The sequence below is a fragment of the Chaetodon auriga genome, chromosome 14 (assembly GCF_051107435.1).
Source record: "Chaetodon auriga isolate fChaAug3 chromosome 14, fChaAug3.hap1, whole genome shotgun sequence".
Lineage (NCBI taxonomy): Eukaryota > Metazoa > Chordata > Actinopteri > Chaetodontiformes > Chaetodontidae > Chaetodon > Chaetodon auriga.
The window spans coordinates 16,564,430-16,582,853 of NC_135087.1; the positions used below are offsets into that span (position 1 = coordinate 16,564,430).

The following is an 18,424-nucleotide window of genomic DNA, read 5'->3' on the forward strand; positions in this document are numbered from 1 at the left end:
TACAAATCTCTTGTGGAGAAGCTTGTCCTTCATGTCATGAAAAACAGTGGCTACTGATGTTTACAGTCTGTAGCCATTTTAGTGTGAGTGAAGTCACTGTCCCATTCAACTGCAAGGTTTTTGATAGTAGATGTAGTCTAAGGTCAGATTTATGGAATAACAAACATTTTACAAAAACAGACAGACATACAAGCATTTTGCACAAAAGCAGATTCTTTTGAAATTCCTCAAATGACAGTAATACAGATATTTGTGGTAATAACGTGTTTATGTTGATGCTTATTGTTATAGCTTCGTCTCGCCATGTGGCTAGTGATATACATCTAGCTGGTTTGTGCAGTAACGATTTAAAAAAGAATTCACACACGTGAAGTCAAAATGTGTGGAAAGAATATCCAAATATAGCGCTGTCTCGTGGCACCTATGTCCAGTTGGACCAGAAAGTTGCATTAGGGCACTTATTCTTGTTGTTCTCTCCCGTCTCGAACCTTGCTTGTGTTGTATGAAAGTCTCATACGTGCGTCGCTTTGGATAAAAAGCGTCTGCCAAATGACAAATTGTAAATTGTAAATTGCAAATGGACTGAGTGCGATGCATTTAAAGCCACAGGCTCTCACACCTCTCAATAAGTTGCTGCACAGTAAAGAAGCTCTCTCCCCAGCCTCCCCTGTCTTGTAGTCTAAACACAGTGGCACCTCAGTAGGGGCTCCACAGCCGTAATAGATTTTAGAATTGGCTAAACTAATTTTCCTAAAGAAGAGTTTGTGGGACTTAATGAGGCATAACTAATGGAGGTCCCACAATCATCAGCGCCATGCTGGAAGCACCGTGGCAGGACAGAGCAGCCATTGATTCTTGCTTCAAACCTCTTGAGTTCCTAATCAGCTTCTTTGGTTGTGCGTTTCAGGCCTGACAAACCTATTGTTGGTCTGTGTCACTGGAGGTCAGTAGTTATTAGTGGCAACTGAAAACAGTTTCTCTAACTACTTATGAGCCAAGTGAATAACATGCATAGGAGGACTTGGAGGGGGGATTACTGGCAGTGCAGCGAGCCCGGACGGCGCAGGAGAGAATGTGACATGGTTTTCTAATAAGGGATGCTGCCCCCCACACACACACACACTCACACACTCACACACACACATGCACACACTCCTAACCTGATCCTCCATCCTTCATCCTCTGGCCCCCTTCTACAGACATTTGTGAATGGTCTTCAAAAGGTTGCTTTAGCCCTGCAATACCTCATATTGCTAAAATTGTATTCATAGTAAGCAATGGAATTAGCCGGTGCAAGTCACAGAATAGCATCTAATCGTATGTGTGCATGCATGTGTGCATACATGTGTGCATACATGTGTGCATACATGTGTGCATACATGTCACTGGCGCATGTGCATTTCAGCTCATGTTATTGTCAAACCAAAGGCAACGGTAAAAATGTGGTTTCATATATTTAATTTCATGGAAATCTATTAGAGTGAGAATTGCTTTCGGAGTCCTATGACCTTCTTGATTTTTTTTTTTTCACTCTGTAGGAAGATGATTATTTGCAGGCTATTTTTTCCATTTGAAAATGACTGGAATTAGGGAACTTTTTGCTCCCTGGGGCAAAGACTTGCAAACTTGCAGTGACTCATTCTGTGGAAACCAAACAAATCTAGCAGGCACAGGTTTGTCATAGAAGAGAGAAAGGTTGTCTCTCCTTGGCAGAATACGAGGGCAATACACTAATTAAAATCTCGCTCTGTGTCTCTCAGATCTTGCCAATTCAATGCATTCATTTGCACAGCGAAATGAAAAGCGAACCTCGCCTCTCCTAATCATTTCACTTGGGGCAAGACCTGGGGACTATTTTTGGAGAAGGAAGGAGAAAGAAGGTGGTGGAACTTGTGGAGTAAACTTTCGATATTACTACTGACTTAATGTCTATTAATGCCTATTTATATCATATGTATTTAGTTACATCCTACAAAATATCATAAATAATATGAGTTTAGCCACGTTAGTCCATCTTTACATGTCTTCAGCAAAAATGTTACTCATCCACTATATTCCATTCAGAAACTAGGCCACACAATGCCTTTAGATTTCTCTCTTAATTGCTTTTTTAGTTAAGACCAAGAACAATTTCCCTTCCTGTTTTATTGGCAAAACTAGAAAAAAAAAAGAGAAGAAGAGTGTACGGTGCATGATGAGGGTTATATGTTTGGCTTATGTTTCTGGGTAAACTATGCAGCCAATAATGTTAAGCCCTTGCCAATTAGCGCTCTCTAGGTTGCTAGGTCGCCATGGTCAATTGAGGAACACATCAATAGGACTTGAAAAGGTTTCTCTGCGATCAGACCTTCTGACATATTAAGTAGAATAATGGGGAGGAAGAGAATCGGGGGGAGGGGGGGGTGGGGGGGGCAGGGAGAGACTGAAGCAAGGCTTCCTTCTACATTCACATTATGCAGTGCAACCTGCAATTACCTGAGAAAAATAGTCAGAAATTCTTTGAGTGAAACAAATTCTCCTCTGCATCATGCTCTATGCTGAGAGTATATATGGCATTTAGGTCGCGACAGACTTCTTCTGGCTCTGATGGAAATATCTGCTTGGCATAATAGAGGTATTTTATGTAATGTAGGACGTCTTCGATTGCTTTGTTTGTGTATATGAATGTGGGCTTTGTGTGCATGCACATGAGCACACATGCATCTTTTTGTACGCATACATATGTGTGTGTGTGTGTGTGTGTGTGTGTGTGTCAGTGCCGATGTTAAGACAGACAACCTATAACCTGCTTCTGCAAGGACATAAATGGACATAACACCACGCAGTAGCGGCTGCAGCCCCAAAAAACTTTCCAGACAGAAATGATGATGCCAGCACCAATTACTGTGCCCGGCCTGTCTCATATGTCCTTACAAAGAGAGGTACCCCCCAATAAACTGAGAGAAGCAACAGGCACAATAGCCAGTGATTACCAAGCATAGCCTATTAGTGCGCCATAACTATGGCTATTGAAAAGAGAAAAGAATGGCTTCACCTCCACTTTCATTTCATGTGCTGCACCATCAAACTCTTTGTCGACAGCTCACTCATGCCCTCAATTTAAAGACAAAATCTATTAGAAACATCTTGCAGCATCAAAGTGTATATTGTGGAATGCATTTCTCTTTTTAATGCTCTTATCAAACTCCTTTCTGATGGAGTTGTCACACTCAATTCCACATGTCAGGTGCATATTGGCTCTGATGCTTCCTTAGAGTGTGGGGATGATAGCACATATACATACAGCTGCCAGGTATGTGAAGGGGTTGGAAATGGGGGCTCTCCAAGGTCTCCATTGAGACACACTGATAGCCATCATCATCATCATCACAGGGTGTCATCAGCAAGGGGATTGACAAGTAATTTCCAAACGTGTTTAAATGACCACAGGAAATGAAATGTTAGATCCTATTATCAGCAACTGCTTGTGTAAAAAAGGTTTTGGAGGACAGAAGCAAAGCGGGACCGACATCGATGCTAAGTGATGACATGAAACACGCCGGAGTTTGTTTGCACAAATCATTCATCTGCTAAAGAGATTGATCAGAATGAGGCTTGTGTGTGTGTGTGTGTGTGTGTGTGTGTGTGTGTGTGTGTGCTTGAGTGTGTGCATAGGCTATGTGAGTGTGTGTGCTGCTGGGTATTACAAACATTTTCGGACAGTGTCTTTCAATGTAAAAAAAAAATATGGATATTGCTGATATTTAAAAACCTTTCTAATCATGTTTGTGATATTTTTAGTCACATTTTATCTTAATTATGTCTGACCGGATCAGAAATTATAACAAGGAGTAGTTTTAAAATAAAGGAGATTTAATTTGCAGTTCTGAAACAGTTCGTCAAGAATTTCACATGTTGCAGTTAATTTAGATGATAGCAGCATATTCTCTAATCAACATCACCAACAGTGCACTAATCCTAAATACTACTGCCCCTCAAAAACTCCCATCCAGCTACACATATGCTCAAAATCAGCAATAAGTAACAAGCCGGAAATTTGAATAAGGGTCTTAAATAATCTAAGATTCAAGTTTTAAGTTAAAATAAGAAACATATTTTAATATTTGAGTTTGATTTTAAAGCAATGTTAAAAACCTTTACATTGATAAATGTATAAAGCTACTGAGGCCTGTGTAGTATAATAATAATAATAATAATAATAATAATAATAATAATAATAATAATAATAATAATAAATCCTAATTTGAGTGTAATTAACTTTAATGCAGTATACTAAAATTGCGAGGCATGCTCTCCATTCTTTTGTATAATATATTCATTCTCACAATAATTGGTAGTCATTGTGTATTTTATGGAAGCTCGCATTCATAATAAAATTGACCAATTACTGCGGCAAAACGGAGGTCTGGGCCTATTAAACACATCAAGATCAGCATGTTGTTTTTTGTTTTTTTTTTAAAGAATGACATTAATATATGAATCCATAAATTAATGTCAATATTAAACCTGCTGGAAAGTGTTGGTGATTTTAAAAGGGTGATTTCCCGGTGTTGGAGTCTTGCAGACATCCTCCTTGAAAGGCAGCCCTCCAAAATGTCACCTGAACAATGCTGGCTCCCTCATCGACCTTGCTTTCCAGCTCAATTTGGTCTCAATCACAGCATAATGAAAATGTACTCCAAAAACAGATCCCTTTTAAAAAATTACTTCTTCAGGAATAGCTCTCACACTTCAAGTTATTTATTGTTAACGTTCACTTGGTTTTGAAACATATACAGCAGCCATCACGCATTTGTTCCTTTTTAACTTACAAAAGAATAAAGAAAACATAAAAGTGGACGCAATAACGATTATTATACAGTTAAACGCATTCTTGTGTGTTAGCCAAATATACAAGTCCCTACTTTATTTAATAAGTCTAAATGAATACATTAGTTTACAATATTAATATGATAAAATACCAGGTTACCACCGCAAATAAGGAGTGGTGGCTTAGTGTACTTCAGACCTGATTCCACCTTTCCCCCAGTCCGCACTCAAGTGAAGCAGCATTCCTTTTTGTTTCAACAACATAGACTACGTTTTAAACATCATGAGGAAGGTCCAAAATATGGATTACAAAAGGTCCAGAAACGACATAATTGCTTTCAAGGGCAGCCATTTCTGTAATGTTCAAAAATAGACTCCCCTCTCAGAGATGTCAAGAAAATGTGCCCTGATCAGCTGGTGCGCCTCAGTGCGCCTTGTCCTCTCCAACACCAAAGGGCCCCCATTTTCAGCCATATATATATATATATATATATATATATATATATATAGCGCTTTTGCTTGGGCTCATCCGCAGGATCAAATAGAAAAAGTAGTGGAAAGTGACAGTACTGTATTAAGTCCTACCACGTCCTGCCGTAGAGGAGGTTTGAGCTGACCATGTTACTGGTGTAATCTACAGCAGATGTGTCTATCTGGGCCATGTTGAGCTGGCTGTGCAGTGAGGGGGGGCTGGGCGACATCTCCTCCAGGTCCAACGCGTTCACCTGCTGCTGGCTTTGATGCTGGGTGAGGCTGCTGGTCGTGGATGCGAGCACAACTCCGGCCCCGTTCTGTTGTTGGCTTTGTTGCTGGCTCTGTTGTACCTGTTGCTGGTTTGGCGTCGGCGTGTTTGAGCCGTTCTGGCACGGTTTACCGTCCTTCACAAGAACTGGCACGGCTACGCGCCTCGGGGACTGCGCCTGCTGTTGGCACAGGTTACCGTCCTGTTGCTGCTGCTGCAGCTGCTGCGCTGCCTTGTCCTTGGCCTGCCGCTTCATCTTGTACCGGTGGTTCTGAAACCAGATCTTCACCTGGGTCGGCGTCAGGTGGATCATGCTGGCCAGGTGCTCCCTCTCAGGCGCCGACAGGTATTTCTGCTGCTTAAACCTCCTCTCAAGCTCGTAGACCTGAGCCTGCGAGAACAGGACGCGCCGTTTCCTCCTGGGCGCAGCGTGGAGAGCTGGCATGGATTTGGTGGCGTCCGCCATTCCTGTGAGACCCCCCATGCCGGTCATGTTCATACCTGTGGAAGGTCCCATGAATCTAGAAACTTAAAAATATACATACATATACGTGCGTTCAATAAACAGAAGAGGAGAACACTGTTTCGCCTGAAGTACTCTTTCTTGTTATTGGCTGTTATATGCGTTAATAAATGAAGTTAGAAAGCATCAGTTTTAAAACATGTATTAATGCAAATAATAATAATAATAATAATAATAATAATAATAATAATAATAATAATAATAATAATAATAAATATTTAGATCTTGCTTTTAAATATTTACTCATGCCAAAGATAAAAACAAAAGTCGAGCCAGACTTGAAAGAATGATCTCCTTTTCAGTTTAACCGTCATAAATAGCTATTTTTAAATGAAAGATTTCTTGAAATAGTCTGCACTATTTACATTAAATTAAATATTTGAAAAGCGACACATATTCAGTCTAGAGCGTTTCCCCTTATATTTCTGAAATGTCAATTTCATTTCTTGGATATACGCAATAAAATCAGAAAAGTGTGTATTAATGCAATAAATAACTTACTTGTGGAGTATCTTGGATCAGGGTTGGCACTGTACCACCCTGTTGCTGCTGCACTATTCCGCATGCTTTCCTGGTACGACGGGAGGTCTCCCATGTTGCCAATGCTTCCATTGCAGTATCCCCCCATTGCGCTGTGGGAGAACTGGGAGACGGTGTGCGGCATGTGGTAAGTGGTGGCCACGGTGGCGTTATGGCCCATGGAGTGTTGTTGCATGCCGGTCTGAGACACCTGAGGCTGTCGGTAGGCTCCCAGTGGAGAGGTTAGGTTCCCTGCGCCGTCCATGCCACTAAACTTCTTGTAGGTCTCCTCGATTGGACTCAAAATATCTGTCACTGAAAAAGGCGTTGTATGCTTTGGGCTCAACGACATGATTCAGAAAGCAGGTAGATTTTTGTGTTTGAGCAGATCAACCGTGTTGTTGTATCGGCTCTCTCCTTGGTGGATGTCTACGTAAGAGAGTGCTTGTAGTGCGCCTGAGATCCTATTGATCGCCTTGGAGAAGGAGGCGAGCCCAGGGCGCTCTTAGCCCGGGTTTATTGGAGCCAGGAGCCAGGTTTACGACAAACACAGGGGGCGGAGCAAAACTCCTAAACCAGCAAACAATAGTCATTGACATTTTAGAGAAATAATTCATGAAAATACACTTTGCTTTATATTAAGTTGTATACGTGAATAAAACGACGCCACATATTTATGATTTTGTCCTTTGTGACAACAGGTGAGAATAACCCATTATGTTCTGCACATCAGCTGATCTGAGCACATATGACTATTTTGCGTCAGTAGGGAATTCCACTCTTTCTAGAAACTTTGAGAGCACTTTGAACAGACATAAGGGCCACCGAGTATCATCAAAGAGGCACAATGAAGTTGTATGACCAGCTCATTTATGCTTCTTAAGCATCATTTTGCCCCACCAGAGAGGGACAAGTCCAAATAAGTCCTCAAAATGGCAAAATGCTGAAAGGCAGCGGCAATAGGGACCCAGCCTGTGAGTATATATCACTACCTCATATTTATGAACAGGGAAGGCAATGAGATGTAGCACACAGGATTTATAGATTAGATTTGCCAAATCTGCCCATGCAGATGCAGTTTTCCTCACACCAAATCCTCCTGTTCATGGAAACAATTTAGGAGAGATCACACTTTAAACAAGTCTTAGAAAAAGAAAGAAAAAAAAAACATCAGTTGCTTCATTAGACTTAATGCAATTTGGAGACAACATTGTGAGCCTCAAACCATCGAGTGTGGTCACCCTGCATTAATGACGCTTTGCAGTCCTGACCTGACATTGTAATCTCTGAGCAAACTGACTGGCGCCAGGGGAAGAATCAGAGGAAGGGAGCCACAACAGGAGGTCAAAAGAGAGAAGATCGACTTCAAATTGTACTCACGAGTTAAATCGTTAACATGGCGTCCCATTATAGCCTAACATGCATCCCTTATGGATCTATAACGCACCATTGAGCCTATAGCTCATAACTGTGCTATAATGCAGAGGCGTAGCCATTATTCTGCTCGTGGAGTTTTATAATCATAATAATGATGTTCTGATGTTTTTCATCACCATCAACAACTTCCAGCAGAAAACAGCAGGAGCAGGTGTGCTGCGCTGAGCTTAATTTCCAGACGTGGAATGTGTTACCATCTTCCTTTATTGGAGGAAGGAAACACTCGTCTGCACGAAGGCACTAATGTAATTTAGCATGGCATGGCAACAAGTAGCTGCCTACCCTAATTGAGCAATTGAAGATGTGACATGGTCAGCCATCAATTATAGCGACATATCAAGAACACCAATCTCCGGTTAAGTTGATAGCCCGGTTGTAATAAATCATTGTTCTTATGCAGATGTCAGTACCCGAATTTCTTCTACCCCCTTTCCCCCTCAGATGCCTGGACTCCGCCGCGGATCTCATGTGAAGTGGTTGGACTTTACTGCTGTTGACGAAAACAAAACAATGCGTGCGTATGCCAAAGTCAAAAAGACACCGAGGTAGGAAAAAAAAAAACGTGAATCCTATAACTAAAAATCTGTTCGACAGGAGAGGTTTAACAGGGGTAAACCAAATGCTCTCAGTAAAAGAAAAAAAAAAATCATATAACTATCAAAGCATCAATGTGAAGAAAATCAACTCATCTCTTAAAGAAAAGTAATATCTCCTACCTGCAAATATTCCTCTACTTTTCCAGACTTCTGTGCGCCTTTTCCACTCTTTTGGCAGCGGCAGCATGGTGTCTTTTCAGGGCGAAAAGAAAGGTAGGCCTCGGCCCAGACCTCTAACATTATGTAAATGAGACAAACCTCTCAACCTTGTGGATTACTGAGTCAGAGAGCAGGACCCTGGTCCACAGACCCTCCACATTAGGATCCCATAAAAATCTGGAGCTGGTTAGCTGCATACAACGCTTACGAGAGTTTATAGTCCACATTAGTATAGTTGTCAGTCCAAGTTAACTTTTACATCCAGTGAATATGATGTGGTCAAGGCAGCCGAGAGCGGGACAAACGGACGCGCCAAGGAGCTACGAGGAAGGCCCAGCAAAGGTTTGTTCATAAATCTGACACATTTGAAGAGAGCAGTCTTAATTGCCAAACCTTTTTGCAGCTTTTTGCAGTTATTTAATTGAGCTTGTTGTTGCATGCGTGTTTGCAGACACAGCCAGCGTGCGTGATGCATGCTGATAAATATCACATAACATATTCATTTAAATTAGCCTACACTGACCCTTGCGCCCTCAAGAAGAATAAGTGGTACCTTGACCGCTGCATTGCGAGGAAAATACATTTTATATTACCAGAATTACGCACGCGAACGGTGTGGTGGTTTGCGTTGTGACTGTCTTGCTTTGACCTGTAAACACACGCTTTCAAAATCCCGCTCTCTGCCTTTCTGTAGACTATTTAATAATCGTCAAACTTTCTCGATAATTTCACTTGGAAAATATTACACAAGGCTTTCAAAATGACTTCACAGCTAACATACAAATTAAAGTCTGCAGTTCAAGAATGGCTACCAAGTATTCCATTATTGCACAGGGGACTGTATGCCAGCCTTTGCTTACCACTACAGTGACTAAATCATCTGGTATTGTGTGCATTAATGACAAGAGTTATTGGATCGCCCTGTCCATGTAAACAGTGCGGACTTCCTGCAAGCACATTTTAATCAATCTTCAAGTATTTGGTATGAAAGCGTTCATCGGACTTTTTACGTGTTGTTTACTAGAACCAAATAACTGCCCATTCATGTAGTATTCATGCATTATATCATGCAACCTTTTTCCGATTTCTCCTTGCCGACCCACCACCCCCCAGCACAGCACAGCAGATGGACCAAAGCGGCTGGTTGCTGAATTGCTTTTCTCCATCTCGTCATTGCTAGTTCAATACCCTGAGAGATGTGGAGAGATGGCTGAAGGGCCAGGGTCCTGACCTGCAACCTCAACCACACACCGGCCGCACACAAAGTGCAGAAAACACGGGGATTTATTTTGTCTTCCAGCTCTTAAATCTCTAATCTTACTTTTAACTTTTAACGCGAGTAAAATTTAAATAAATGCCAAAAATGGCCAGAGTTCTCCAGTCGTCTCTTCAGTTTTGTCCTCGTGTAGTTTGGATGATCTTTGTCAAGTGAAAATGGGAAAATAAATAGATAAACTTAGTTCCACGTTAAGGATGAAGTGATAAATACCAGTGTGCTACAACCATAAAATCAAAATAGAGGTTACATTTTTCGTGCGTAATTTACGCACGACCCGTGAACGCGTTTTTCTTTGTATCTTGGGCACATAAGTGTAGTTATTAGATTTCCAGAGACTTGCAATCAGCCACGCATTTAAAGAAAATGATGCGTCTTGTGTATTGTTCCTAAGAAAGAGGTACTCTCATAGGTAAATACATATTTTGAGTTGGTGTGCTCGGAAAAAGTGTGATTTCGCTGTAAGCTGCCTCTTTTAGGATTGTAAATAATTTTCTTATAATTACGTTGAATAAATAATAAGCAATTTACTGACGATAGAAATTTAAGTTGATGGCAAAATGTCTGCAGTTCTGTCGCTTTCTTCCAAGGTATTAGAAATTTTTAAATTTTATTTATTTATTTTGGCGTTATTACGCACGAAATATCATGACGCCTATTTGTTTTTTTGTGGAGCAGAAACAAAACTCCAACTTTCAGTACTGACATTGACACCACCAGATTTGCAATGCCAAGACAAATTAATTGTCTTCTTCACTCCCAACTTAAAAGTTAAACCACATCTGTATTGTGGCCGGCCCAGTGGCTGCGTGGAAACGCGTGGAGAAAATTCCACACCTGCAGTCAGTGTGGTACCATTTAGATCAAATACTTTCTCTCCTCTTAAATCGCCGACCAGTGTGAGAGTAAAAAGCGGGCAGGTGCATATCTTTCAGCTGCACTACTTGAAACGGTGCGGCTCCTCAGCTAAGTAGGTTAAAGGTCCTCCCAAGTGGAGAAAGTATGTGACAGGCCTCTTGAAGACCGTATTCTTCTGCAGGAGTTTGCATTCATTCACAATTAATGTCGCTTGATGGACGAAATGATGCTAATAGAGCGCCAAAAACAGAATATGGGCTTTAGTGGGATGCTGACCATAATCTGACAGCTGGGAAAATGAGGAACTGGAGAATTCAAATGTATAATAGGATTAGAGTGTAGAAGTTATACTTTAAGTTTCACTGTATAGTGTGCAGCAGTTCATTTACTTGATTGAGTCACAGTTAAGATTAGCATCAGACACTGGGAACTGCACTCTCAGGGGGAGCCTGTAACAGGCTAGAAATGTTGCATGTAGGCAGCGAAGTGATTTTTTTTTTTTTTTTCTTCACTGGAAACTACTGCAGTTTTACTATTTAACACACTTTCCTTTTAATTACTGTAAAGCAGTTAAAGTCAAATAGTTACATTTTGTGAAATTCCTGTTTGTGTCACCTAAAAGACATGACTTGAGTTTTCAAGCCACCACACCAAGGCCAAGAAACACCAGAGAAAAGTCAGTGTGTGACACTACTGAAGTACAACAGCATGACACAAAACTGCTGATTATAGAATATGAAAAACTGTTTTATGCTCCTTTTGACACAGAAAATGCCACTAAATATTGTATAACTCATCTCACATTCCTTTGAAAACATCAGTTCCCTCCCTGCTGGTAAACTGCAGGTAGAGTGGAAAGTAAAGTTCGAGATGTTTGAATATTTTGAGCTTCAGACGATTTCAAAGGAGCCACTAACTGATGATGTGCGCTGCAGATCATTCACTTGGTTGTTGGTGTCAGTTTGTCTTGTTTTAGTGTTGAGACCACTTGCTGATCAGCTGTCCCTGCTCTAATGCAATCACAAGACAGATATGATGTATCTTTTTTTTTTTTTTTTTTAAAGATAAATAAAATCATTTGTGGTATGAGGTGCAGCCATTGCGCTTATCAAATTTCATTGTGTCCATTTTGATTTTAATCATAAACCAAGAAGACATATAAACCATCTCAAAAGCTCCATCCTGTATTGTGTTCAGACTGTGACTCCCTGTTTCTTTGATAAACATTAACACGGTCAGTTTTAAAAACAGATTAGATTAGATCAGCTTTATAGACAATATAAACAAGCACCAAAGAGATAGATACACGATTAAATATACACATAAAAATAAATAAACTCTGTTCTCCTAATTCCAAAAAAGCAAATTCCACCTTTACAGGTCTGAAACAGATTTAGCCTCCTGAAATTTTAGGTCCTCTGGGTTCTGTGATTGCCGTCCGTTGTCCTCTGCATTGTTTTCATTGGCAACACTTTAGCATAGCTGCTGTCTTTTATAACAACAATTAAAAAAACACAGCAGCAGATCAATGCAGATTACCAAGGTTCCAAGGGTACCTGGTTCGTCCACTTCTCTGCTGCATTAATTGTGGCAGCAGTAAGGGCAGGTAAACAAAGCTGTTGGAGAGTATGGCTGTGACTCAGCCACGGCTCACTCCAGCTTTGTTACCCAGTCACTCATATGGCAAAATGCCCCTGCCAATCTCTCCCAGCGTCTGGTTGCCCTTGGCAGCCGATTGTTGTGATGAGACGAAGTCTGTTTGATGACATGTCATGAAATAATCTTTTACATTTATATACAACATTTACAACACTGAATATATGTGTTCAAGCACTGGGAGGTATCTTGGAATAATAGATTTTACAGACGGTGTTCTGCAGTGACGTACGGTTTGTTATGGTGTGTCTTTGTTTTTGGATTTTTAGCTAAATTTGTATCATAGGACAAGCAGATTGAGCATAAAGTGGTTTTTGTTGAATCAGTGTTGTATTGTGCACAGTTACAGCCACGTCTTTCTGTAAGGTTTGTATCAAATATAACAGTAAAATACATACTGTCCGGCTTTTTAAGCAGATTGCAAGGCAAACCGGCCTTTTTCTGGAATTTGCATGCATACTGTGCATTTCCTTTATTTCAGCTTCACTGTTTTGCTAGAAAGTTTGAGTTTTGATGCCGTAGAAAGAGTTTAGCTGTTTCACACCACCATGTGTGGTACAAGAAATAATAATAATAATAATCAAATGTGGTTTTACAACCGGAATGCATGCAAATAGCTGCAATCTGTATCAAGTGTTTCCTGATGTCCATTTATTCCAGGAGTTCATTTATTCGGCTTGTTTTCGTGTTACTGTAACGGTGAAGAGATGCATCTCCTAATCAAAAGTTTCAAAGTGCTTTGAGTGCTGTGTGAGGAGACGGAAACTTTTTAAATGGCTTCCCAACTCAACAATGGAAATGTGACCAGAAGCTGCATATCAATGTGGTATTTTTACCTGTCTGTTTATCCCCACTTTGGGATGCTTTTATCCAGTAGGCCACCTGATAGCCTACCATTATTTAGATGAATCCACATAAACACATCACAAAACTACTTTGAATTCTGAATGTATTGATCCTGACAGATGCAAGCGCTATTCTACAATTTACTATGCAATTTAGAAAATAAAGTCAAAGCCCATTTTTACTGCAGGGCGTAAAAAGATTAAAATAGTCATTTCTGCTCGTTTTCTTTCCAGAAAATGAACGCTGTCTCACTCAGCTGCTCCACGTTGAAGGAGAGTGTGAGTTAAGCTGAAACCTCCGAGGGTGAAGCTTTATTTGCAGAACTCTAAAGATCAAAATATATCAAATTCCTGATATGTTGTAACTCGGTTTAACGTCATATTATTCGCGTGTGCACAGATTCACTATTGTTCTGTTTATTGTAGTATTGTGTGAGTATGCAGTGTCAGAATATTTGTTTCAAAAAGTTGTTTATCTGTGTACTTAATTCTCAATTATCTCTGCCACCTAATTTCTAATGGATTCTATCTTGTGTATAAAAAATTTATTCATACAAACTATTTTGAAAAATGCTGTTTTCTGGTAATATCCCCGTATTTTTTATGGATCTCTTAAAATACATAACATATAATATTTATATCGTTTTTTAACTGTGGTCATGGTCATCAACTGTTTGCCCTCTTGCTCATGATTTGTTAAAACAAACAAGAAAACAAACAAATAAACAACAAAAACCGAAGCCAAACAATATTCATACATGGATTATTTGTATCTGGAAAATCATTTGGAGCTCTTAAATCTTATTTCGTGGTTGACCAAGTCATTCTGAAAGTGGGGCACTTTGTTTTGAAGTGCTTTGCTCAAGGCCATTTTTGGTTTTCCCATGCTGACTTTGTCAAAGAGAACGGAAACAAACCTGCAACCTTTGCATCAGATGACCGCTGCTCCAATCAGGTTTTTTTTTTGTTTTGTTTTTTTTGTTAGCAACAGGAATTTAGTTTTTTTACATTTCCGCTAACTTCACTTAACAGCCTGCAGTTATTTTCAAGGAGACATACCATAATGAAAACTAAGTGCACTTAGTTCCCAAGACAAATTTAGAAAGTAAAACATGTTTCATTTGACAGATGGGCCCAGTGCAAGCCAGAGCGAAAGCAGGAATCCTCGGTCAAAAATAATGTGAATTTGTGATCAATGTACAGCTGAAATCTTTCAGTATTTCTTCAGTGGCCGTTTGAGGAACTACAACAGAAAAAAAAGTCAAAGTCAGTCATTCCCAGTGCCCTGATAATAACAATGTACGTAAGTTTTGTCTTCTTGATGTCCTGCAGTGGATGACTGTGTTTTCCTCTGAACATCAGAGTGAAATACACAACAAGCAGCACACTGTCCTGAGATACAAGAGGCTTTTTTGATCTTTGTGGAGAACTGGTCAAATTTAAGTTGTTTATGTAGCGAGAGGGAACAGTGTGTTCAAGTATCAAGCAAAAATTCAGCTAAACTACACCAAATTACGAGGGCTTAATGTCATAACACACAAAAATGAACTACAATGAGGTGACATTATGAATCCTCATCAGTGCCATAAATTAGATTTTATTTATTTCTATCAGTCGAGCTGCTTCTTGAATTTGTTACACCCCGTGCATCTCTTTATCTCTTCGCCTTAAAAACAAAACCATACATGTTACATAACGAGCATAACATTTTATCAGTGTACAAGTGGGAAAGGTGTTTTAAAAAGGTGACATGATATGCTTTCTCGCTAAATATATCATTTTATATGAGAATGATGTGCTCAAGGTCAGTCATCACACCTGGTGTAAACAGTGTATTTTCGTGGAGTAGATCCTGAATTTGGAAAAGCAAGAGAGGAATAATATGAAAACATTAAAAAATAGTAAGCAGTATTTATGTTAGAAGTGATGCGTGCCGTTCAGTTTGATTCAGCTTTAAGGAGCCCACGTTCGAGTCGATGTCAGCGTGGAGGGAATTGTCTAACTTGTTATTCATTTCATTCAACATCCGGTCTGGCTATCGTGCAGACATTATCATGATCATTTGCTGTTTAAGGCTGCTATGTTTGGCATTTTTGTGTCAATATAAGACTGTAAAATATAAGAATTATCATACAGTGTGAACTCTACTGGCACATGTATTAACACACTCAAATATTTCTATGAGCACACAAATTCTCTTCATTTTTACAAAAAAAACCCAAAATGAGTAATTTGTGACTACTGTCATGGCCAAACCTATGTTAAACATTCACATATTCACATATTCTCGTGTTTACCAGCAGGACACATTTGCATTTGAAGGGGTTATATTATTCATTGCATGACTTTTACACATCAAGTGTAAAAGTCATGCAATGAATAATACTACACATACAGTTCCCACAAGTCCACCAGACCCTAGAATCTGGGCAGAAGAAGGAGATGTAAATGTCAACTATCACTGGCAATGCACTGAGTACAATATTCCTAAAAGGCAACATAAACATACAAGCAGTGACGTGTTTTCTCATCTTCCTGCAGTGCGTCTTGGTCTGCCTGTTTTGCACTGAGTGTGTGACTTTCTGCTGCTGTACAGTAATATGAAGCCTGCCTGGGGCTAATGGCTCTCTTGTTTGTTGGTTTTGTCTCGTCCTGTTTCAGTGGTTCTTTCTCTCTGGAAGCATGTCAGCTCTCTGTGCCTGGCCATCCCTGAGGACGCTTGATGTCATCTTGTCTACCTGATCATTACACTACCTGCTCTCCTCTACAATGCTGCCCTCTCGCTGCTCCGCCACTTGAAATGCTTGGCTGGCCTCTTCTCTGAAACCATCATGAAATTGTGTGCTAAAACGCTGCAGACTGTTCCTCCTCTCTCCTCCCTCCAGCCATGTGTGCAGGAGCCAGAAAAAGATTCCTCCACTTGGGCGACTGCTGCTCAGTCAAAGGGAAAACACACAAAGCATCCTTCAGCCGTCTGCCACCGCTCACCTCACACAGCTTTTATTTGATTTATCGATGTTTGCAGTGTATGACACTTCATGCACTGCAGCAATATCGAAGTAAACTTAAGGGACACATAACCAGTTGTTTAAACAAGAAGTTCTACATTTCACGGTTTATCAAAGGCTTCAAGTCAGGCAGCTTCACTTATTTAGAACTGCACATGAGACTTTTTAAGACATTTTCTGCTGCTCCTGGAAAATTCTCTCTTCAAAATACACACATCAATCATCTCCCTGCAGCTCTGAATGTAACGTTTTCGTGCATCACAAGAAAAACCATGATGTGGAAGACATAGTATTGTAACGTGTACTTTTAATCCATTAATGCAGTTTTATTTGGGAATATAACCAGAATCAATATTCATCATTTGCAAATATATATAAACGTCTTTCTGTATTCAAGTGGATTCTTTGTATCAGCAAAGCTCTTGTCTTTGTTGCCCGAAAAAGTTGCAGCACAATAGGCCTTTCATTGACAGCTTGATGTGTAACAGGAGGAAAGGCATAGGTGTATATGATGAAATTAATAACGGCTGAACTCTATTTAGCTGCTTCAGCTTCAGGGTCCTGGTATTGTGCACGCTGACCCACTGCCACACTGCCATGGCCGTCGTTAATGTTATCATTAACACCTATGATTTCCCTCTTGTGACAAGTCAAAGTGTCTGCTGTAAAATGTACAGTGCTTAAATGATGCCACAAGACCACTGATAATGCGAATGTCTGCATATGCTCACCAAACAAAATATTCCATCTGCCATCAGTAATGAAGATACTGATGGACATTTTCCTCAAGTAGACTGCGTTCAAGTTCTGTTTTGTTAAGTGTCTCTGACATGCAATTCAAACTCGGCAGAGCTCCAAATGATCCAGTAGTAGAGGAATAAATAACAAATGTAAATATTATGCACTATGTGTATTAAAGGATGGGTTCCCTTTTGTCAAGGTTGTCTTTTGTCCCCTGTCACTTACACTGAAAGTGCAATAGGAAAGGATCTCTCGCTGGCCAGCATGAGCAGGCGGAATGATTACAGCAGGCAAACTTGTTTCAGTATTCATTTTGTTAGCTGGCTACTGTTTTAAGACTTGAAAACTGAAAACTCTATCCTTTAATGTATTTCCTGTTTTACACTCTTTTTCTATTGTATAATATATTGTATTATTGTATCATACCTACATATTATATATGTATGATATATACATTGTCAGTTAAAACAAATGTTAGTAAAGGTCAAATTATTTTACAGAATGGAGCTCATGTGCATCAGTTGCTTGCACGGTCTTTAACCATTTGTTATCAAGGTCTACCTGTTCTGAATTCAATGGAAGCGTATACACTAAAATGTTTAGTGGAACATAATGTATCATGTAATAAAAATATTTGTTTATGTATTAATTCATCAGTGGCAGGTTGTCTGAACGGAGCTGCACACACACACACACACACACACACACACACACACACACACACACACACACACACAGAGTAAAGACTCGGACCTCCTACCTGTCCACTGCATGGCACGCGGTGCTCTGCTGTTGTACAGTTGATGGCGAAGTGTCTCGCTTAAGAGCGCCTCAGTGCCATTTGCAGAGGAAGGAGACTCCTCTAATCAGAGACATCGTTCGCAGCTCATCCAGAGATTTGAACCACTCACACATTTGCCACACTTGCCACTTGCACAAATAATAATACGCTAACACGCTGTATAGGTATCTGTGTTTCCAACATAGTGCCATTGATTGGAACTGTTGTACACATCATTCATTGTGATCTGAAGTATTAAACCTGAGCATGTGTTGTTTGTTTTTGACATTCAAATGAGTGGATATCTGAGGTATCATATTGACCCGGCATAATGTTGGGTGAGAAGAACCACAACTCAACACTATAAAAAGCACCATTTAACTAGTAGAGGGAACTAAAACACTGGACTTGTGCAAAGGTAGTGACATTTTAGACCTGCAATAAATTTCTAACCAGCACACACGATGCGCTGCC

At 40.1% G+C, this 18,424-nt stretch overlaps 1 protein-coding gene across 2 annotated transcripts; it reads right to left on the reverse strand.

Annotated features, from left to right (window-relative positions):
* Window positions 1-4,728: 4,728 nt before the first annotated feature.
* nkx2.4a (NK2 homeobox 4a) lies at window positions 4,729-7,008 on the reverse strand. Of its 2 annotated transcripts, none has more exons than XM_076749002.1 (2): window positions 6,576-7,008; window positions 4,729-6,052 (listed from the first exon to the last, which is right to left on the reverse strand). In XM_076749002.1, the coding sequence occupies exons 1-2, from the start codon at window positions 6,943-6,945 to the stop codon at window positions 5,391-5,393; spliced, it is 1,032 nt and encodes a 343-aa protein (XP_076605117.1). In that variant the 5' UTR covers window positions 6,946-7,008; the 3' UTR covers window positions 4,729-5,390. The 2 variants fall into 2 exon arrangements, with proteins under 2 accessions (XP_076605117.1, XP_076605116.1); XM_076749001.1 differs by having other exon boundaries at window positions 4,729-6,079.
* Between the last annotated feature and the right edge of the window lie 11,416 nt (window positions 7,009-18,424).